The sequence below is a fragment of the Pristiophorus japonicus genome, chromosome 17 (genome assembly GCF_044704955.1).
Source record: "Pristiophorus japonicus isolate sPriJap1 chromosome 17, sPriJap1.hap1, whole genome shotgun sequence".
NCBI classification, from domain to species: domain Eukaryota; kingdom Metazoa; phylum Chordata; class Chondrichthyes; family Pristiophoridae; genus Pristiophorus; species Pristiophorus japonicus.
The window spans coordinates 68339593-68363780 of NC_091993.1; the positions used below are offsets into that span (position 1 = coordinate 68339593).

Below are 24188 nucleotides of genomic sequence, written 5' to 3' on the forward strand. Positions count from 1 at the left end.
TAATATAAAATGGAAACATTTCTTTTGGGTAGAATTAAATATAACTTGAATTATACCAAATATGATACTGAATCCATAGTATATTAACCATTTCTGTTTTGACCTGACCAGTCTGAATTAAAATTATATGGAACATAGAAATGTTTAGAGCAAGGGCAGCTGTTTTAAAAACCTGGAGTAACTGATACTGGGCTTCAAAGGTCATTCTTGGAGCAAAAGGAAGAAAGTCTGCATCTGGTATAATTGTTGGAAACACACCAAGTCAGTTAGCATGTATGGAGAGAATAGACAAGTTAATGTTTTGGGTGTGGACCCTTCAGAATTGGAAGGAGGTGGATTGTATAATGTTCACTTGGAATTTAAATTGTTATGAATAGGAAAAAATGAAGACCTAAATAATTACTAAAACTATACTTTTTATTTTACTAAAAAACTAATCCCAATAAAGCTTAGACTGGAGCACAAATCTTAAGTTGGTCTGAGGTAGATATTGCAGCAATATTATATCTTTGAAGTTCTGAGTCCCATTGAACAGGCAGAAGTAGAAATGATCCCATATTCAAATGCTGTCAACTCAAACTTGTATCCTGTAGTCACCTTTGGTTTTGCCAAGTGTTGGGCAACTGTCTTGTTCTGTTCAAAGAAAATGTTCACAGCCAGGACTCTGCGATCCTCATAGTTCAGAGGTAAGGCTCGTTACAAACATTTCTAGAAATCTAACCTCTGGCAACATCAGTTTTTAGAAGTGATGAGCATATGCTTTTAACTGACTCAAAGCTGGTTGTTTGTGCTAATTAACACGGATTCACTGATTGATGTAGATGCACGTGGAGCTCAAGCTAACAATCTCCGAACTTCCGCAGAGATGATTATTGATTTTGTTTAAGTTGACCAGTTGGGTCCTTTAGCTTTTTCTGCACCCATTTCTTTTTAAAAGAGCTGTATTGATCATTTAGCTGTAACTAGTGTGACTAGTTGCTGAAGGATCTGAGTTTTAACCCCTGACTCTGGGGTGTTTTGTTTTAAGAAGGCTAGAAGTATTATTTTGGTTGTATACTATAAGCATTCATTTCTCTCCATACTTGAATGCTTTCACATTCGATTCTATGTCCTTCATCCTGAAATCCAGGATCCTGTCAGTTGTCCATGTTTCCTATTTGCATGTCTAAAAAGTGATGTCCCCTCTAAAACTACCTCAGAGTTGTCACAAAACTTGTGGTTTATTTTTGCTGAAATGGCTGTGGTAGAAATATCTATACTTAACGGTGTGATGTTGTGATAAATATTCTATTTGAATTATCAAATCATTGTATTTTGAAGCTTCAGATGTCCCTTGGCAACCAATTAAGCTCCAATAAATTTGTGTTGAGCCAAGAACTTGAGATAAGTAATGTGACTTTCAGTGACTTTGAAGAATTGCTAAAAATATAGTTTCACTGTTTTTCCCCCTTTTTTTTTCCCCCTCCAAAAAAAATTAGCTTGTAGTAAAAGATTTGCATGTCTGTGTACATCACATGTTTTTGAGTGGTGACTGTGTCTTAATGAGATTTTTCTCTAGTACACCTTTGTTAAATTTGCATGTTTAGTACATGAAAAAAGTGCCATTTGGAAAATCCATCTGTGATCATTATCGAAGTCTGGTTACAGCCTGCTTTGATTTGCAGTGATTCTTAAAAGGGGATGCTTCTGTGTGAGGTCTTTTGAATGTTGGATTAATACGTACCTTTTTTCCTGTACAGATGAGCTTTGATCCAAACCTTTTGCATAACAATGGCCACTCTGGTTTTGCTAATGGTACCTCAGGAGCCTTGCGCGAAACAGGTATTATCGAGAAGCTGCTGTCATCATACGGTTTTATCCAGTGCACTGAACGTCAAGCCAGACTCTTCTTCCATTGCTCACAATACAGTGGCAATCTCCAAGATCTCAAAGTGGGAGGTGAGAAATAGTCACTGCTGGGTGCATATAATGTACCAGCTCTGTCGCTTGTAGGAGCTTACTACTATGCCAATGAAATTGTTATATTCACAATATAGTTCTGCTGTTGCATATTGTAAGTGAAGCAATAATTTTTTCCAAAATTCCTTCATTTTGACCATTTGAATTGTTAATGCAAGCATAGCTGCTATTCCTGGAACATGTGGACAATATGTAAACTACACAGTTCCAAATAAAAAGAATACAAGCATGTCAAGAAAACCATTAAACCAAATCTGTGGCAAAGCTGATTCATTACAGTAGAAATTGCCTTAAAGGAAAACACGTACTCCCCTATTACATATTCAAAACATGCAAAAAATCAAGGAAGACCTGCAGAGTCAGTGCTCGGACCAAGATTGATCTGGCATAGAAAATAGGCGCAGGAGCAGGTCCTTCGAGCCTGCACCACCATTCAATATGATCATGGCTGATCATGCAACTTCAGTACCCCACTCCTGGCTTCTCTCCATACCCCCTGATCCCTTTAGCCGTAAGGGCCACATCTAACTCCCTTTTGAATATATCCAATGAACTGGCATCAACAACTTTGTGGTAGAGAATTCCATAGATTCACAATTCTCTGGGTGAAAAGGTTTCTCCTCATCTCGGTCTTATATGGCTTGCCCCTTATCCTTAGACTGTGACCCCTGGTTCTGGATTTCCCCAACATCGGAAACATGCTTCCTGCATCTAACCAGTCCAGTCCTGTCAGAATTTTATATGCTTCTGAGATCCCCCCCCCCCCCTCTCATTCATCTAAATTCCAGTGAATATAAGCCTAGTCGATCCAGTCTTTCTTCATGTCAGTCCTGCCATCCCGGGAATCAGTCTGGTGAACCTTCGCTGCGCTCCCTCAATAGCAAGAATGTCCTTCCTCAGATTAGGAGAGCAAAACTGCACACATTACTCAAGGTGTGGTCTCACCAAGGCCCTGTATAACAGCAGCAAGACCTCCTGCTCCTATACTGAAATCCTCTCTATGAAGGCCAGCATGCCATTTGCTTTCTTTACTGCCTGCTGTACCTGCATGCCTACTTTCAATGACTGATGTATCATGACACCCAGGTCTCATTGCACCTCCCCTTTTACTAATCTGTCACCATTCAGATAATCTGCCTACCTGTTTTTGCCACCAAAGTGGATAACCTCATACTTATCTACATTATACTGCATCTGCCCACTCACCTAACCTGTCCAAGTCACCCTGCAGCCTCTTAACATCCTCCTCACAGCTCACACTGCCACCCAGCTTAGTGACCTCTGCAAACTTGGAGATATTACATTCAATTCCTTCGGTCTAAATCATTAATATATATTGTAAATAGCTGGGGTCCCAGCACTGAACCTTGCGGCACCCCACTAGTCACTCCCTGCCATTCTGAAAAGGACCCGTTTATTTCCACTTTGTTTCCTGTCTGCCAACCAGTTCTCTATCTACGTCAATACATTACCCTCAATCCCATGTGTCTTAATTTTGCGCACTAATCTCTCGTGTGGGACCTTGTCAAAGGCCTTTTGAAAGTCCAAATACACATTCACTGGTTCTTCCTTATCCACTCTACTAGTTACATCCTCAAAAAAATTCTAGAAGGTTTGTCGAGCATGATTTCCCTTTCATAAATCCATGCTGACTTGGACCGATCCTGTCACTGCTTTCCAAATGCACTGCTATTACATCTTTAATAATTGATTCCAACAATTTCCCCACTACCGATGTCAAGCTAACTGGTCTATAATTCCCTGTTTTCTCTCTCTTTTTAAAAAAAAAAAAAGTGGGGTTACATTAGCTACCCTCCAATCCATATGAACTGATCAAGAGTTCATGGAATGTTGGAAAATGATCACCAATGCATCTACTATTTCTAGGGCCACTTCCTTAAGTACTCTGGGATGCAGACTATCAGGCCCTGGGGATTTATCGGCCTTCAATCCCATCAATTTCCCTAACACCATTTCCTGACTAATAAGGAGTTCCCTCAGTTCCTCCTCCTCGCTAGACCCACGATCCCCTAGTATTTTCAGGCGTCTTCCTTAATGAAGACGGGACCAAACTATTTGTTCAATTGGTCTGCCATTTCCTTGTTCTCCATTTATGAATTCACCTGATTCTGACTGCAAGGGACCTACATTTGTCTTCACTAATCTTTTTCTCTTCACATCTATAGAAGCTTTTGCAGTCAGTTTTTATGTTCCCTGCAAGCTTACACTCTCGCTCTCTTTTCCCCCTCCAAATTAAACCCTTAGTCCTCCTGTGCTGATTTCTAAATTTCTCCCAGTCCTCAGGTTTGCTGCTTTTTCTGGCCAATTTATATGCCTCTTCTTTGGATTTAACTCTATCCCTCATTTCCCTTGTTAGCCACGGTTGAGCCACCTTCCCCGTTTTATTTTTACGTCACAGGGATGTACAATTGTTGTAGTTCATCCATGTGATCTTTAAATGTCTGCCATTGCCTATCTACCATCAACCCTTTTAAGTATCATTCACCAGTCTATCCTAGCCAATTCACGTCTCCTACCATTACTGAGGAATGTTCCAAGCATTCCCATTAATTGCTGCAGGGAATATGTCTTTGGACTGGCCTGAAAGGTGATCTTGAGCTGCTCCATCCTTAGCTCAGAAGCCATGCAACTGACGTGAGCATCCAGTTTAGTTTCTAGGAGTCGGTGGCTCTGCATCTGTGATTAGTCTGGTCTTGAAGTCCAGGTTGCCATTGCTTTCAGTGGGGTTGTTCATGGGCAGACAGGATCAATTTCCCATGTTGATTTAACAATAAGGCAAATGTAAATTGGTGGGCCTGGAGAGGCTTTAGAGGTGAAGTAAGCCACATGCCACAGAATAACCAACCTTTGACACGCTCCCGTAGCCATGGCATTTCTGTGGCTGATCTAGTTCGATTTCTGGTCAATAGTAATCACCAGTCTGTTGACTGTGTGAGGGACCTAACTATGGTAATGCCATGGGGAGGTAGTTATGCTCTCTGGTTGGAGATGGTCATTGCCTGACACTTGTGTGGCATGAATGTTACTTGCCACTTATCAACCCAAGTCTAGTTGTTGTCCAGGTCTTGCATGCAGACTTGTACTGCTTCATTTTCTGAGAAATTGCGAATGGAGCTGAACCCTGTGCAATCATCAGCACACAGTCCTACTTCTGACCGTACAATGGAGGTAAGTTCATTGATGAAGCAGCTGAGTACCTCCAAATGCTGTCCTGAGGAACTCTTTTATAGCAATGTCCTGGGACTGAAATTATTGGCCTCCAGTGACCACAGCCATCTTTCTTTGTGCCAGGTATGACCCCAGCTAGGGGTGTTTTCCCCTTGATCCCCATTATAGAAACTTGAACAGAAGTAGGCCATTTAACCCCTTGATCGTGTTCTGCCATTCAATGATGATGGCTGATCTGATCTCTGACTGGTTTTACTGGAGCTCCTTGGTGCCAGACTCCATTGAATACTGCCTTGATGTCAAGGACAGTCATTCTCAACTCACTTCTGGAATTCAACTCTTGTGTCCATATTTGTACCAATGCTATAATCAGGTTTAGAGACGAGTGGCCTTGGAGGAACCCAAACTGAGCATCGATGAGCAGTTTGACGAGTAATTGCTGCTTAATAGCACTGTTAATCACTGCTTCTATCATTTTGCTGCTGATTGGGAGTAGGCTGATGGGACAAATAAATCATTTACTTCTGTTTCTGGTTATATTGGTACAAGGAGTTCAGCATTTTATAAAGAAGTCCAGCAGTTACATGAAGATACAGAGACTGAAGCTTTCAAATTGTTTGGTCGATTTTAGCTTGTTTTTCCACACTAAAATGTTGGGCCCAAGATTAATTTCTCAATGATACTTATTTACAGAGCACATTAGATTCTCCAAGTGATGGTAAGAGGATATTATAACTTCGTATGTGTAATAGACTTGATGATTACATAGAATTTACAGCATAGAAACAGGCCATTCAGCCCAACGGGTCTAAGCTGGTGTTTGTCTCTCTGCAGCTTCCTCCACCCACCTTGCTTCATCCCACCCTATCAATAGATCCTTCTATTCCTTTTTCCCCTCCTGTACTTCTCCAGCTTCCCCTTCAATACATCTGTGCTATTCACCTCAACCACTCCATGTGGTAAGAGAGTTTCATATTCTCGACACTGAATAAAGAAGTTTCTCAATTTCTTTATTGGATTTATTAGTGACCCCCAGTTTTGGACTTTCTCTCAAGTGGAAACATTTTCTCTGGGTCTACGCTATTGAGCCTCTTTCATAATTTTAAGGGCCGATATCCGGTCACCTCTTAGTCTTATCTTTTGTAGAGAAATGAGCCCCAGCCAGTTCAGTTTTTCCTAATACTTGTATCCTCTCTGTTCTAGTACGATCCTTGTGAATCTCTGTTGAACTTTCTCCAGTGCCTCTACTCTTGTAATGTGCACAATACTGTGGTACAACCATGGTTCTGTACATTTAACGTAACTTCTCTGCTTTTGAATTCTATTCCACTACAAATGAGCCCTTGCTTTTATAGCTTTGTTGGCCTGCATTGCTACTTTAAATGATTTGCAAATCTGTACCCCCTAGATCCCTTTGAGCCTCTACTCCATTTAGACTCTTATTTTCCAAGGAGTATGTGGCCTCCTTAATCCTCCTACCAAACTGCACCACCTCATCCTTGTCTATATTGAAATTCATTAGGCATTTTTGCAGATTATTGTTTGCTATTCTTCGAATCAATCAGTGCAAGAAATATCTAGATTCTGAAGTGTCTAAGCCTTGTCTGTTAATGTGTATTGCTAAGTATTGTGGAAGTCACCAAATTAATTTGGCAGTTGCAGAAGCATAACACATTTTAGCCGTTTAATTAGGCCGATGACCACTTTTCTGAATTAAGGAATTATCCTAATTCCTTAAAGCATATTTGTGAAATGGAACAAATTTTAAAAACACTTCAATAGATCCCATGTGTAATGAACCTGGTGAAATAAATCCTTGCTGATGAAGTTTGAAAATTCTGATTTGAATGAAGTTGTAATAATGCTGAGTGTGGAATGGCAATCAAGTATCTTGTGCATCTTTAACCCTGTGTTTCAATTTCCCATCGGCATTGAGAGATTTATCTGTTTGACCCCAAGTGGCGCTTTGGAGTCCATATCCTCTCCACGACGCATACCATCTATTTCCACCTCCACCCCTGCCTCAACCTATCAGCTGAAACACTCCATCCGAACCTATTCACGTCAACTATTTGAATGCTCCCCTGGCAAACTTTCCATCCTCCATGCTCTAAACTTCAACTTATGCCTGTATCCCATCGAGCACCAAGTCCTGTTCATCTGTCACTTCTGTCCTTGGCTTCCAGTCTCCTGATTCCTCCAATTTAAAATTCTCATGCTGGTATTCAAATCCTTTCATGGCCTCATCCATTCTGTGTAACAAAAGTTCTCCATTCCTCCCAACTTTTGACTTGTGTGCATCCCTCCCTCCCTCCCTCCCTCCCTTCACCCTACCATTGGTGGCTGCAGCTGCCTAGAGCCCATGTTCTGGAATTCTCTCCCTGAATCTCCACCTCCCTGTCTTGACCTTGCTTAAAACCCACCTGTTTTACTGCTGACAGCTACTACATTCACAGATTAGTAGTTCACATACTACACTTAAAACTGTGGAAACTATGTACCTTTCATTATTTTAATTTGGTACTACTTCAACATTGCAGAGACAATTACCATTTTTGCTGATGGCCCAAGATGTTAATGCATGTGCCCATTTTCGTTAACTGACTAGGGCTTCAGCATAGTTCACCGCTACAGTAACCTAAGCAGTAATTTTGCCATCATGTCTGGATCATAAATGTCAGCATAGACTAGTTGGACCAAATAGTTTTTTTTTTAAATTGCACTCGGGCAAAAATCCAGTTTGCCTCACAATTCTTAACTGCAGCCTAACCTCTGATATTTGTACAGGGTTAGTATTCTACTTTTGATAACTGCGTGTATAAAACCTCAGGTTCAAACTTGTGGGGTTAATCTCTATCCTTAGTTGTTGTCTTCATTCTCTCCCCAGTTGTTTTCTCCTCATGGTATGGCTTACGGCTGTCTAGATTGTCAGTCTTGAACTGTTGGGTAATGGTGCAATATACCATAAATTTGCTTTTAACACTTAACTGTCAGCATTCCAAAATGTGGTGTGTGCATCAAAAGCAGATTTTTATACTCTAGTACAAAGGAGCCGCCTTGCTCCACCTATTGTAATTTAACCAATCATGATTTATTTTAACCAGAATGTACTACCTTAATATCCCTTTGCAACTTTCTTTTGGTCTTGATTATTTACTCTGCCTCCAAATTTAGTTTCATCTGCAAACTTAACACAGCCCATGTCTAGCCCTGTATCCAAATCACGAACATACAGAAATGGTCCCATACCGTTTACTTAAATATAAAGTTGAGGTATAATACAATTCAGAACATTTAAATCTGTACTGCAGTGCTTTGAGTCACTCTGCATGGTGCCGTGCTCCATTGCATGGTGTGAAGTGAATGGAGCCGTACACTGATCAAGTTCCAGACACATTACACACTAACTCAACGTGCAGCTGGGTGATTGACAGCCTTGACATTGATCGTACACCATACTTTTTCCTTGTTCTCTGCCACTGATGCAAAAGTTCTAGTTTAGAATCTAGTGCGCATATATTATAAATGCACAAGATACAAAAAATCTAGAAATTTACAGCGCAGAAGGAGGCCATTTCGGCCCATCTTGTCCGCGCCAGCTGATAAAGAGCCGCACGGCCCTTGGTCAGCAGCTCTGAAGGTTACATGAAACCCATGAACAATGACTGAGAGGCAAAGAGCACCCAGCCCAACCAGTCCGCCTCACACAACTGTGACACCCCTTATACTGAAACATTCTACACTAAACCCCAACCGGAGCCATGTGATCTCCTGGGAGAGGCAAAAACCAGATAAAACCCAGACCAATTTAGGGAGAAAAAAATCTGGGAAAATTCCTCCAACCCATCCAGGCGATTGAAACTAGTCCAAGAGATCACCTTGGCCATATTCTAATGCCTGCAGTACTTGCCATTATATCTGCGCCGTCCAGCAAAAGGTTATCCAGTCTAATCCCAATTACCAACTCTAGGTCGGTAACCCTGCAGGTTTCGGCACTTCAAGTGCCCATCCAACCATCTCTTAAAAGTGGTGAGGGTTTCTGTATCCACCACTCTTCCAGGCAGCAAGTTCCAGATCCCCACAACCCTCTGCGTAAAGAAGCCCCCCGCCCTCAAATCCCCTCTAAACCTTCCACCAACCACCTTAAAACTATGCCCCTCATAATAGACTCCTCCACAAATATACATCAATGATTTAGATAAAGAAATTGAGTGTAATATCTCCAAGTTTGCAGATGACACTAAGCTGGATGGCGGTGTGAGCTGTGAGGAGGATGCTAAGAGGCCGCAGGGTGACTTGGACAGATTAGGTGAGTGGTCAAATGCATCGCAGATGCAGTATAGTGTGGATAAATGAGGTTATCCACTTTGGCGGCAAAAACAAAGACAGAATATTATCTGAATGGTGACAGATTAGGAGAAGGGGGAGGTACATCAGTCATTGAAAGTTGGCATGCAGGTACAGCAGGCAGTGAAGAAGACAAATGGCATGTTGGCCTTCATAGCTAGGGGATTTGAATATAGGAGCAGGGAGGTCTTACTGCAGTTGTACAGGGCCTAAGTGAGGCCTCACCTGGAATATTGTGTTCAATTTTGGTCTCCTAATCTGAGGAAGGACGTTCTTGCTATTGAGGGAGTGCAGCGAAGGTTCAGCAGACTGATTCCCGGAATGGCAGGACTGACATATGAGGAGAGACTGGATCGACTGGGCCTGTATTCACTGGAGTTTAGAAGGATGAGAGTGGATCTCATAGAAACATATAAAATTCTGACATGTCTGGAAAGGTTAGATGCAGGAAGAATGTTCCCGATGTTGGGGAAGTCCAGAACCAGGGATCACAGTCTACGGATAAGGGGTAAACCATTTTGGACCAAGATGAGAAGAAACTTCTTTACTCAGTAGTTAACCTGTGGAATTCTCTACCAGTGTTGATGCCAGTTTGTTAGATGTATTCAAGAGGGAGTTAGCTACGACCCTTGCAGCTAAAGGGATCAAGGGGTATGGAGAGAAATCAGGAAAGGGGTACTGAGGTGAATGATCAGCCATGATCTTATTGAATGGTGGTGCAGACTCGAAGGGCCGACTGGCCTACTCCTGCACCTATTTTCTATGTTTCTATGAAATAGGCCCTTGCTATCCATTTATGTCCAGGCCCCTCAAATATTTTGTACACCTCAATGAGGTCTCCTCTCAACCTCCTCTGTTCCAATGAGAACAAACCCAGCCTATCCAATCTGTCCTCATAACTAAGAATCTCCAGTCCAGGCAGCATCCTAGTAAATCTCCTCTGCAACCTCTCTAATGCAATCACGTCCTCCTTATAATACGGCGACCAGAACTGCACTGTGGCCTAACCAAAGTATTATACAATTTAAGCATAACCTCCCTGCTCTTATATTCTATGCCTCGGTCAGTAAAGGCAAGCATTCTGTATGCCGCCTTAACCACCTTATCCACCTGGCCTACTTTCCGGGATCTGTGGACAAACACTCCAAGGTCCCTTTGTTCATCTACACTATTAAGTGGTGGTCTGCTTAATGTATATACCCTTTCCTTATTAGCCCTCCCAAAGTGCATCACCTCACACTTCTCTGAAAGAAAAGGTTCACATTGAAAGATGCTCAATGCATTGTTGTAAAACCTCTAAGCTTAGCCCTGTATTGAATGTGATTTATGACCAGACTGTAGCCATTTCCATCTGCATTAAATATGCAGCTGCCTGTAACAAGCTGACAAATTGGTGTTGCTTAAGAGCCCACAGTGTAAAGATACTAAAGAGGTTTTGCTCCAGATGTCATGTTTAAATATTTTGTCATTCAGTAAGTACTTTCACACGAAGCATCCCAGAGTAGATTGCTGCACAGCAAGCAAGCAGGCAACCTTTTTTTTAATTTAGAATGATGCTGAGTATCATCATCTTAACTATTTCCAATGTGTGAAGCTGAATAATAAATCATGCCATTAAAGTTCAGTCAGCTTGCGCTACTCTCTCTCTCTCTCTCTCTCTCTCTCCACCTTCCCCCCCCCCCCGGGTGAATGTGCTGATTTGTGCTAAAACAGTTTCATGCTTATGGAGGAGACCAGACTTGGGAGTTCACACTTTATCTTTAAGTTATAGTGACCTCGCTTGCTTAGTGTCTTTTTGATATGAAATTGGCTATCTGAAGCTGCATTGGTGCTGGGAGCACTGCGCAACTGTTAAAGCATATATGTGTGCAATGTTGACTGTCACGTGTCTGGCCTAATAAGAGATCTGTAATGATAACCAATATGACTTGATCTGCAGATGATGTGGAATTTGAAGTGTCTTCTGACAGACGGACTGGAAAACCGATTGCTGTGAAACTGCTCAAAGTGAAGCCTGAAATTTTGCCTGAAGAAAGGATCACTGGACAGGTAAGGGCCAGTTACATTGTTGCACTCTGATCTGGTAAATGTCTTGTCAACATAGATTTTTAAAAATATATAATTATGACTTATGAACTGATTCTCTTTTATATATAACTTGGTAAATAAGTGTATTTTTTTCCATAAAATGTTTACAGTGGCTATTCTGTAAAACTACAATCCTGAATGCAATATCTGCTACAAAATAAATCTAACTCCACTTTTTCAGTAGCTATTGAAATAACTGATGAAGTCAATTTGAGTTTTTATCATGAAAGCATGCAGCAAGCCTGATCTTTTTCAAATCCCAAAATGTTAACCCTTTCAAAAGCTGGGGGTGGGGGAAGGTTGCTGCTTTAAATTCTTTGTTCTCCACATACCATTGGTAGCCCCTTAAACCAATAAATCCCACATGGAATGTTGAGGTTTGAATTCCTGCCCCTTTGAGAGATCACCTTGTCTGCATCTCCCACGTGGTGGTACTGAAAGTAATTGTCATGTTGGGCTTGTTGATCCAAGTTTGAGACTTTGTAGTCTTCAGTTGTACTGGGATTTCACATGTACCAAGCCCTTGAGATCTACATGTGTTCTGAAACCAGAGGGCGACATGCCTTGACCAGTGACTGCTCTGTTTCCGAGCTGTAAAATCGTGATGGCTGAGAAAGTTCTGTGCAAACTTCTACCGAAGGTCCAAAAATAGCCTTGCAAAGTAGAGGAGATGATGGCATATATGGAAGTGGCAACATCAGAAATGACCCTGTTGCACTTTCTCTTCCTGCTCTTGCATGCATGGGATAAGTGTCACTAGTACCAGTCTTCATACCAATTCAACTAACCTAAGTAAGCAATGGGGGGGAGGGAGGGGTGTTAAGTGTTCCTTTGTCTTGCATCACATGCCATTCCCTTCCTCTGCCATATTGTATAATTTGTTCACCCAATTTTGTTCCTGTGAAACAATGCTTGCAGTTCAAGATTTTTCCCCCATCTGTTTTGTCTTTGGCTGAGTTTGAGTATCAATTTTTTCATGGAGCCTCTAACTTTAACCCAAAGTTTAGCTTCAAAATAAAGTGCAAAGTAGGAGTGAGAACAGGGCTGAGTTGATCAAGTCAGAGAATTGACAACCTCCTGACACATTGAACCTTTCCATCAACTCAGTGGTTCCCCAGGAAACATTCCCTTCCCCTCCTCTTTTTCCAGCTATTTAGCTGCTCCATGTGAATGATCTCTACTCATCAACCCTATATGTGCTCTCCATTAGTTTCCAGTGTACACAACCTTCAGTAAGATGTTGAAAACGTTTCAGTCCTTCAGACACAACTGTTACTGGATTCACAAGCTGCTTACCCTTTGTTTCCACTCAGTCCTCCATCTATTCACATTCTTATCTCTCGTTGTTCTCTGATCGTAAATAGAACTGCACTTGCATTCTTCAAGGTGAATGCAAGAAACTGTTTTCTTTTTCATACCAAGCAGTACTTTGTCCAAAGCGGGCTCTTAATACTCAGTTTTGAATATTGCTGTTGCATCTGTAGAAGCTCTTCTAATACCTTCCTGCTTGGTGATATTCCTTTCACCCATGAAATGAGCACCTAGTTACTGCTTCTCTGAATCATCCTGTTTTGTTTCTCACATAGGCTCATAAATGTCATCCTACACCTGTTCCTGCATTCTCACTATTTTGAAATCAAAACTCATTGCCCTGTATCATGCTCTAATTCATTCCTTTGCGGGACCACAGTACAATGGAACGTCTTGACTTTGTTTTTCTCGTGTCTACAATCTTTTGGAAAAACTCAAGCTTGGTGCTGCCTAATTACCACTACTTGATTTTACTCTTTTTTTTTTTGTGAAACTTTGGGTTTCGCTGCACTAAAGGCCTTGGCCCTTCAATCAGTTTTCTCAATTTTAAAAAAAACACTTGAGAATTTCGGAATTTATAGAACTTTTACTGTTTCAAGAGGAGGCAGTTCTAATATCCATGGAAATAAACGGAAGACCCAGAATCTGCGCAGAAAACAAGTGTGGTGGTCAAATGCTGGCATAAATTCTGTGCCAGAATCCAAATCTGCACTGGTATGTTTGCACTTCAGTAGTGAAGATCTCATCAGGTAAGTGTATATAGAAATTCAAACTCATTCAGGGAAACAACTCTTGCTTTTAGGTGGTTGAGAAATCACTGATCAAGTGAACTGATGGTGGCTCAGGAGAAACGTTGTTATGCAACTGACATTCGCAAAGCAATGATTAAAATCTTCCATGACACAACTAGTGTCGAGCCCAATATTTCTGGTCTGTGCTCCTTGCTTAATTTGTAAGGAAAGCATGGATAGGTCAGGAAGAGAAGAACTCTGTGCCCCAAACAGTGAATCACCTTCTTTGAAAACAAATTAATTTGCTACTCATTAGACTTTTGGGCCATATTTACTGTGGGGGCTCTGCCACATTCAGGTATATGACTATCATGCTTGTATGTTATGGAGGGCTTGTTGCTGTCACTAATATTAGTGTTTGCAGATGGGCTTCATAACCATGGGTGGGAGCTCTCAGTTTTGCCTATCCTTTTCTGTGTGCTTGGTATATTGCTTTTACTAGTGGCCCAACTGGGTTAGACATTACAGACTCAGTCTTATTGAGGATGGTGTAGATGTAGTCTGCAGATACATTGGATCTGGACAGTCCTGGCATGTGGACCTGCCTGTGCTACAGGCATGCATAGATTAAAAAATAAAAATCAAATATGAATTTGTCCAATAGAATTGCCCTTCAGTTGCACCAGGCTTTTTATTAGTTTCTACTTTGTACAAATATTCTCTGCCCAATCTTTCTCTCCTCCTCTCTCTCTCTCTCTCTCTCCTCCCCCTCCTCTCCTCCTCCCCCCACCCCCCTCCCCCTTCAACTTTGCCCTGTGTGAAAGAGGCTGCTCTCTGTCTCTGAGGGCAACCCTGCTTAAGACTAAAGCACAATTGTCATGCAAAAAACAGCCACTGAACACAATAGTATGGTAGTCTTTTAAAACCATCATCTTGGCAGGTCCACCAGTACCACCAGAGACCTGGGTGTGGAGAAAAGGAGGGAGATTGCATGGTAAATGTAGCAATCGATTTGACCGGAGAGTACCAGAGCAAGGAAAGCTTGATGAGGGTACTCTTTTTTTTGAGGGTCTATCAAAATGTATATGGGGATTATATTGTGCGATCTCCAATGCACTTTTTGTCTCCTTTTTCTCCATTCACCACCCCACCTCAGGTCAACTTTTATTCCTACGCTATAAAGTAGACAGGAGAAATTGAAGTTATATTCATTCATTTGTGAATAGCCGCTTAATGAGAGCACACAGTAAACTGAGGAAGGAACTAGTAGAACTGCCCAGATATGTGCGAGGTAATGCATTAACTAAGGTGTTGTTTTAAGTTGGAATCGAAATTCCAGATTCTTGGAAGTGGAACCCTACTCATCAAAACAGAAGAGTACTGGGGCTAGAGTTGGTATTGGTTGTCCCATATGTTGGTTTGAGACCACTACGACTAAATTACACACATCAATCACCCAGCACATGTGATCATTAGGATGAGTACTACATTGGTGTAAGATTTTCAGTGGTAGAAAAGCTACAGATATATTGGTGGGCTTTAATGGTACAACTACCTCCACAGATCCCCCAACTGGATGTTGATGACATTTGGGGAACTGGTAGGGAGAGACCATGCGGTTTCTTTGTTTTGTTTGTCGTGGTCAGGTGTTGAGCATTTTCAGCCATGATGCAAGGTCTTGTGTGGATGGATAGCACTGCAGTGGTTGAATTTTGTTAAATCAAGAGGAATGTTGCCCCTTTAGGATATTTGAGATTGGATGTCTGTGCTGGCAACCCAAGTAGCTAGCCAAGCACTCGAGCAGATGAATGATGTACCATCACAAAAGGGTCCTCCAAAAATCAGACTGATCGTATTCCCTGAAACTGAAGGAAAGTGTGTTTTTTTTTTGATGGGGGATAAATTCCTGCTAATTCATCAGATGATCATCCAGGTGGAGAGATTACATGTGTTCTAATTCATTAGGTTATTGGGGTAAAGAAGAAGGGAATGGGGTTAATTCTAATTGTTCTTTGACCTCACCAGCTTGTGGAGACTGGCTTTTCAAAAGGGAGGACGTTTTGTATGTTTTACTGTCTTTCCCTGACACTCTGGCTATTTAAAATGGCAGATTAACTAACTGGTCCACAGTTACAGGTATGGCATCCAGTTAAACTATCACTGAGCGAATAGAAAAGATTTCTAGTTTTTGAGAACACAACTAGGTCTTGCCATGTGTGCAGTCCTTAAGTTCATGTTGCCTGCAGTGTTTACAAAAGGGTGTGGAACACTGTTCCATTGTGATGCACAAGAATTATAATTACATTCTGCACTCCATTAGTGGGGTTGAATGGGTAATCTACTTCTAAAATTATGAAGGGGGGCAGAGAAGAGTAGCACTAGTGTGTGTTTGGATCTGTTTATTAGCTATGGGACAGTTTCCCACATTAGATACTGTCCTCCTTGTGGCTTGAGTATCAGCCAGCAGGGTGAGTGCCTTTTTGTTTTGATGAGGACTAATTCCAGGTGGCTTCACAACATTCTACCTTTTATTACTCAAAAAAAAAAGTCGATATGGATTGCAGTGTGGACCACTGTAGTATATTCTTCATACTTTTAGCAAATACTGTGATTTGGCTGCTAATGGGGATATTAGTTTGACAGGACGGTTAGCCTGTCAGAATCTAACTAGTAAGGTCTTTCTGACTTGCTTTTTCTGAGGTATACGTGGTTTGTGGAGGATAATAAAACAAGTATATTTACTATTTTTATAACTTCAATTTTATTTTGAAGTAGTACTCTACATGTTGCTCCTTGTCTCTCCTCTTCCCCACCCTTTTTCTGTCAAATCTAGACCTTGCTTCAATAATAGAGTTCTTGTATTATAGCTTTCCATTTTGATACTATGTATGTTCCTGGTATTAAGAAACTCTTAAGGTCTGACCTGTTCTGGATTTCATAACGCCATGGAATGTACATACCCTTCTTGAAATTAAGTGAAAATGGACTTTTGGTGGTGGGAATTGGAGAGGTTTCCTGCATATATCTGGATGTGTGGAAGGGAAGTTGCATAATCCAGGGTAAATCTCTTGAAGGGACAGATGACTCTTGTGATTATCCCATTGTATCACTTGATATTTCCCATGGTATGTGGAGGATAACTTATTTTCATGATTGAAGGAAACTACCTATTGGTGAGTAAGCTACCTTTTCTTTAATAGAACAGTGTCTGCAAATTGCTTACTGTTGTCTTCAACTAAGAGTTTCTTGGCAACCACTGACCTTTTTAAAAGAGAACTTTTTTGCCAACAAATCATCTCAATCAGGGGTTGAAAAGTTGGATGTAGTGGTTTGGAAACAGACACTGCCAATATATTCAGGTTGTCGGGCCATTGCAGGTCTGATACTACTGTTTCAGTACCAAATTACTGCTGCTAGACACCATAAGTGTGTTGTAGTCTGACTGGGATACCCAGTGGCAGAAATCTGGTACTATAACAGGTCACAATTTTCCCACCAATTCATAAGACATTGGAGGAATATTTTCTGCTGGTCTAAACCCAAAAATAGAGAGACCTGGGGCCTTGGACCAGTGGCATTTTCAACCCCTGGAAAGCCTTCATGTACCCTCCTGACATTATTCTTTGTTATGTCATGGTATGTCCAGGTTGTCTGTGCTGCTCCCCTTAAAGTTGAGAACAAATCTGGGCTGAAACCTTCATCTCCTGGTCAGACTTCAGGCAGTGTGTGCTATGAACGCAATGGGGTAAGATTGGATTTTGTCTTTCCAGGTAATAAATGATCTTCAGGTAGGTCGCCCATACAGGCACTTGAGTTTAGGCATGCATGCATACGTCAGCCAGATTGTTTTAAATTAGATGGCTCCTATGTTGTGGGTAACCTCCCACCCCAAAATAAATTCCATACCCCAGTAATCTTGGTCCTTTTACTCTTAGCCATGCTAAGTGCTAATTTTGGCCTCTTTGTCAGTTGGGTAGTGTTTGAAGAAAGGTCATTGTAAAACACTTCTGTGTGGGGTAAACTTTTGTTTAATTACAAGTAGTTTAGCTTTTTCTAAACTTTATTTTTTAACGACTGTAGTTTCACAATGTACATAATGAAGCAAAAAGATCTGTTTTGTTTAGCAAAAGCATGGAAATGTCCAAATGTGGCTTTGAGATATCAACCAGGTTCTACCACTGCAGAAATTGTGTGGCTCCAAGCTACATTCCTTCAGTGTGTGCTGTGCATGATCTTTAAAACAGTTGGAAGGTTTGCCACCTTTTGTAGTTTAATGCAAATGCTTGTTTCAGTCCCTGGAAAAAAAAAACTGGATCCTTACAGAGCCTTACGAACATTGATTTCAGCATCTTTACCTGCAGATGGGGCCTCATCAGCAAGCTACAGGATATCACCCTGTATTGGTTTAAGGGAAAGATATTTGTTTATGCAAATATGCAGTACATAGAGGGTCAAAATGGACATAAGAATCCCTGGATACCAGGAATGCACATGGCTGATGACACCTGACCCTTATGTGAAAGAAGATGCATGAACTGACAGCATGTGATGCTATTATCACTGGGGCTTGTGTTCCATTCTTTTTATGCTGAGATGGCTCCTGCCTTCGGTTATTGGACAGATTTTCTGGCCGAAGCTGTCCTTAGAAGTACACAAGACAAAGCTATGGCAAGACTTTACATATTTCTCTTTAAACAGTAGAAAGGTTTCAAGTAACAGACCTTCTATGGCTGAGAACAATTCCACTTTAAACCATGTTGTCTGATTTTAGGAGCAAGAATGGTGGGAAGAATCTGCTGTCAACTCATTTGGAAGGGCTTCCAGTGGGAAAACAGATCACAGTTATGTACTTGGAAAAGATTACCAATTGTTCAGAGTGAATGGTTGGTTTCTATAAATCTTAAATCTGTATACTTCAAATCCTGACTCTCTTGGAACACATTCATTTGCCTTGTTCTAATCTAAGGATTGAGTATCTGATGCAAAGTTCTCTTCTGGTTTTCAAATGTAGCCAGGGTAATTATAAAGTGCATTTTAGTGATGGTGGCTTGTTTTAATATATGATTCCAAGATTGTGTTTGCTGTAGATCAGTGTATTGCCTGCACTCATCTCAACTAAAGAGGTTGATCTCTTGTGCAGTGACTAACTTGAACAAAAATGTCAGCAACAATGCATTATGTAAAAATGCTTTTAACGTTTCAACGTTTGGCAGTATCCCTCATGTAGAAAATGGGATTTCTGAAACTTTGAATTCCACACTTGCTCATCACAGGACTTCCTTTTTATATTGTGGTTAGTTTCCACAGCAAGCAATGAATTGGTTTCCTTGCCAGAGGAAGGATCCCCCCCACACAAGGATGTTATTTTGTGGAGAATCTCTCTTTAAAAAGTAATTGAGAATGCTCCACATCTAATAACTCATCTTAAAGAAGTTTTGACACGGCCAAGTTACACATGAGATAAGTAAATGGATATAACTAACTACAAACTGATAAGTCAGGGAAGAGGTTTCTGAAACCATATTGTGTTGACTCCACACTTGGGGAAGTAACTACAATGGGTGTTTTTTTGTGCTTCAGGATTTTGTATTAGACCTTTCAAAGATTCCTGGCCAATTGCCAGTTACGTCGTAGAAATAGGCAACTAACTGTACTTCAGCGATGGAATATTGCTGAATATTGGCTATTCAACCGCTGGAGTTATTTTGCAACAAGGCCAAAATTGACCCGCTTCAAATTTTGGTAATAGGCATTTGCTGTTTCTCCTTGGATGCTTTGGCATTTTCCTGGAATAATCAGTTGTTTTCTGCATTATCCTCCACATACCATGAAAAAGTCCAGCAATCCCATGAGTGAATTCACTACGGCATACCTTTTTAAATTAATTCCTTTTCCAAGTATGATTCTGCCCTGCATAGAGTAACCATGTGATGCTATTCCTGTAAATAAACCAGCCGACCGCATCACATTCAGTTTTTTGTTAATTTTTCATGAGTTTTAAATTTCACCTTCCATGTTTTTTGTGAAATTTCTGTTTACCAAGTACCAGTTTTAAAATTTCCAACTGCAAATTTCTTGTTTGCCCTTTGGTAGATTATGCTGCACTTTATGATGTATTTAGGAGAGGAGTAAACAAGTGGAAACCCCTTTTTATGGTGAGGATTTCATTAGATTGCGTTGTTGAAGCAGCATTTCCTTTGCGTGTTTCTTGAGACTATCATGAGAGCTAACTGCCTGTTTCCATGATGAAACATTGAGGAGTACAAATTTGGTTCAGCCAAAATCCTTGGGATTTGCTCCTTTTTATTGAGGACTCTGGGCAAGTCCATGTGGAAAAAGGCTGAGTCGTTTCAACTCCACACTCATTAGAACAGATGGGACAGGTAATGTTATGCCTGCTATTTGCCCACTACTATATCTTCAGAATAGATTGCGACCGGTTCCTAATCCTGTCAATGATGGAGGTAGCATTGAGGATATGTCATCATGTCCAGACACAGCTAGTGAGTTTGTGCAGCAGGTTACAGTGGCCCCCCAATTCAGATATAGGGCATTGCCTGATCTCCATATAGGTAATAGAGTTCAGGACTCCCGTTTCTTTCCTGATTTATAACTAACTCTGCATGCTTCGGATGTGGCATCTGTTGGGGATAATAAATGTAAAATGCTATCCCACAATTGGAGGGGAATTTGATGCCAGTCACTGGCCAAGACCCTTTGTCAGGTTGGCTTTGTTGCTAAAAGTGGTATGACATCTATATTTAGTAGTTGTTTAGCATTGCAATCCCCTGAAAAAGGTGTTTGTAGACAGGGATCTATGCCGTCTCTCAGTAACATAAAATTTTCCGTTGCAACACGTACTTGATTGAGCATACTTTGAGTTCTACATTCAGCTTTTTTGCTGTGGGGAGGATATAGAGAAGAAACTAGGTGTTCCCTTATGAAGTGAAGGCAGGGGAAATGTACTATGCAGTTGATTCAGAATGGTAGAACATTAATCTCGAAATAGGTTGTCTGCAGTTGGCCTATTGCTTGGAAAACTTTTGTGGTGTGTGGAGAGAAATTTTGGGTTTGTATTATGACAAAAACATTGTGCAAGTTAATGTTTCACTTTAGTTTGTTCATGGAGATACTTTAAGGGTTATCCTTTATTCCTACTCCATCCCCAAGCCTGCACCTTGCATAACCTGTAACACCCTGTGAATGAACTGCTTCCTCCTGCTGTTTAGAACTGGCTGGGGACAGTGTTTGTGAAAGTAGCTTATTTTTTTATCTCGTGAAGTTGTTCCTGATCTCCATTCTGTGCCATAACAATGTGGTAGAGATTTGGAAATGAACAGAGTAGAGAAATAGTGCTGTATCACCCTCGCCTCTCAATGTAAATTTGAGCTTCAGTGTAATGGCAGTAACCATTAGGACTATAATGTTGAGACCATTTTTCGTGTGGTCTATTGTCAGTTAATTCAGTGTTGCTAAAGCCTTCTCCTGAATTACTTCTCAATTTGTCTAAAATTCCAACAGTCCTAGCATCCTGGTCTATATAAAATTAAGACTATATACATTTTTTGTTTATTTAAAAAAAAATGTTTGGGGAACATTAGTTAAAGACCTATCTTTTGTGTACATTTTTTTTGATGGAACTATTTAATTTGTTTAGACAAGCACCAAAGAAAATGGATTGTAAGTTTTCTTGTCTTTGTCTTTGACGTCTTGAAACCTATTTGTTCTAATAGGGTGCATATGTTGGCTATTTAGCTCTTTGTGACAACATTAAGGTTACCTTTTGTCTTTTGTTGGGAATGGGGGTGGAAGAAGGGCAGAGCAAGAATCCTGGTATACCCCTTGAAAGGCGACTAGGCTTAGAAATGGAGTTCTTTTATGGTAGGATTTGGAAGGTCCTTTCCATGCTTATTGGTACCCACCTTATGGTGTTGAAATGCTATAGAAAGCTGCCCTTTATGGTTGCAATTTTTTCAGCATACAGAATGCAGTCTTGTGGTCTTGTAAGATGACCTTGAGCCTTTACCTAGGATAGGCTCAAAGTTCTATTAAACCAGTCTTGCTCTGTAGAGGCTCTAGTTTCATCCACCTGTGGCTTTCCTGGAAACAATCATAGAGAAATGTGGATTGTTGCAAGGCAGCTTGCTTTTATTGAACCATGTAGACTAAACTGGACCATTTTTGGCCCCTTTTTTTTTTAAGGAAGAGGTGTTTGGTTACTTCACCTTGTTTGTGTGTCTGTAGATTGAGCTCCCCTTGCCAGTAGGAAGTGCTGTATTCTAATTAAATGTCTTCCCAGCTGATGACTATCATTTCTGACTGCTTTTGGAGCTGCTCCTGTCACACCCAGACTAAAGAGCACTATTTAGCTTAGTTGCAAAAACTATGGGAGAAGAGGAATCTTGCAGATGGCATCAATTTCCTACCTCTGTTTCTTTGGCCATTTCTTCACCCAGGTGGATAGGTGACTTGTTCCTAGACCTTGTGTAAATATAAAGCTGTTAAATTAGTCACTCAAAATTGAGTGGTGCAAATGCATCTTCCCTTTGAATATTTTCATTTGTTCTGTATCTATACTCTTTCCAGAGATTATTGTGGGGAATTGCATTCTGCCAATACTCTGAGCCACTGGGCTGCTTGGCGTCTGTTTTTATAGTTTTTCTTTGATCTGGGTATTACTTTGGAAGTCTTTAGCACCGAGCCTTTTTCATAAAGAAATGTTACCGTTGTAATTCTCTCAAATGTCTACCATACGCTATCTTGCCCTTCTCCCCTCTTACCTGAATCAGTTTTCCTCCCGATACTGTTGCCATTGAAGCATGTTATTATAAGGGAAGCAGTTATCTGCACAAGTATGTAAAACATTTAATTGGCACGTTTAGAGCTAAACCCAAGTGTATATGGGAGACTGACCTTTTTTGAGGAATTTTATGACACTTCTAAATCTGTGTAATATGTTGAGCATGTGGCTAATGTCCATTTCTGTGCAGTTAACTTTCTTCTTTACCCACCAAGATGCAAGAATTTATAGATAGATTTGGATGATTTTGTGGGGAAAATCCGATGCCTTTTTCCGTTAACAGTGGGACCGTGTCATCCAACCCATTTACCCTCATCAAACTCACTCCATTTGTTTTAAGTGTCTTACAATGTGTACCAGTAAGAGGCTAGTACCTGTTTACAGCAAAAGACTGGCAGACCTGCTATCCTGCTGGCTTTTTAGTGCTGCGACTAGAGAAAATGGGAACTTTGCATTTGCATCCAAATTCTGCTTAATTTTATTAGTCAATAAACAAAAATTAAGTTCAAAATGTTTCAAATACTCCAGTTAAAGTTTGCTTCACTCCATCTTGAGTGTTGAGAGACTATCTATTGCCTAAATAGGATTTGGGTGACTTCCATCTGAATTACGCTGCATAGTTTACATCGATGCAAACTATGTAATTGGCCTATAAATGTTTGCTTCTCTTTCTTGCCCCCCCTCTTAATCTCCACATACTAATTTCTTGATCTCTGCTGTGCTGCTTTGGTGGAGGTGGCATAGAAGGTGGTGAGGGAATGTAAAAATGTTCTAGTGGCTAGTTAAAGAGTGGTATTCGAGCAGGTTGACTGCTTATTCAGATGGTATGTATTGAGGTTGGTTTGATGGGCATGAAAAATTACAGAGGAAGAATATTGAGATTTTTCTGTTGTACTTGAAAGAAGTGATGATTGGTGCATGCCTAGCGTTATAGGCATCCCCATTGGTTGTTTATCAATTGAATAGCTGAGCTATACAGACTAGAAAAGTGCGAGATTTGATCTGTGACCAGTGCTGAATTAACTGATCTCAGCTGGGCACCACTAGTGGTGCTGGAATTGATCTCAAAGGCCCTAGGTTTGGGGGAATTGACCCAGATTCCTTCACCTGATTGTCCTGGACTGGAACTACATCTTCATGAACATGGGGTGAGGACAGGATTGGGCTCAACTGATGATTCCTGCATTTAAGTAAGATTGACAACACTCTTGACACCATGAGCCATGTTACAAACTGTTAGATTTTAAATGGAATTGGTGAAAAAGATAACTTGGAGTAAATGCTTTAGAATGTTATTAGCTTGTACTTGAAATCCTCAATGCAGTGTTCCAATCTGAACCATTGCCAACTGATCACGATAAATGAAGGGACAATAGATTTCCTCCTGGGGGGAAAAAAGTAAATTTTCATCAGCCATGCATTTTTCCCACTGGCTAGTTGTAGAGCAATGTCGCACTGTGTCATGGAGAAATCCTCCAACAAAAATTTTGGTTTTTAAATTTAAAAAAAAATGATGGGCCAGATGTTTGAAATGTAATCTGTACGAGTCTTGTGCGTTTGTAATTGGTATTTTTATGTTGCTGTTTTAACATTTGTTGACCTTTAAAATTGCTATTTTTTTGCCTGCATGTTTTGAGTTTTCAGATTTTCCAGATCGTAACTGTTTATGTACCACTATCTATCTGCTAATTTTGTACTCTAGGGCTAGCAAAATTTTGTTTTCAAGGCTGTTTATAACAACCAACTTTAATCGGGCTGCCTCT

The 24188-nt window shown here is 40.7% G+C and overlaps 1 protein-coding gene across 5 annotated transcripts in view; it reads left to right on the forward strand.

Annotated features, from left to right (window-relative positions):
• Window positions 1-24188, forward strand: part of csde1 (cold shock domain containing E1, RNA-binding) — a 147755-nt gene that overhangs the window by 47925 nt on the left and 75642 nt on the right. For 4 of the 5 annotated variants that reach the window (XM_070858801.1, XM_070858805.1, XM_070858804.1 and 1 more), the window contains 3 exons: window positions 1740-1938; window positions 11435-11544; window positions 17272-17370. In XM_070858801.1, coding sequence (XP_070714902.1) covers window positions 1740-1938; window positions 11435-11544; window positions 17272-17370 — 408 coding nt within the window. The remainder of the gene's footprint in view (window positions 1-1739; window positions 1939-11434; window positions 11545-17271; window positions 17371-24188) is intronic. The other variant, XM_070858803.1, reaches the window with a different exon arrangement.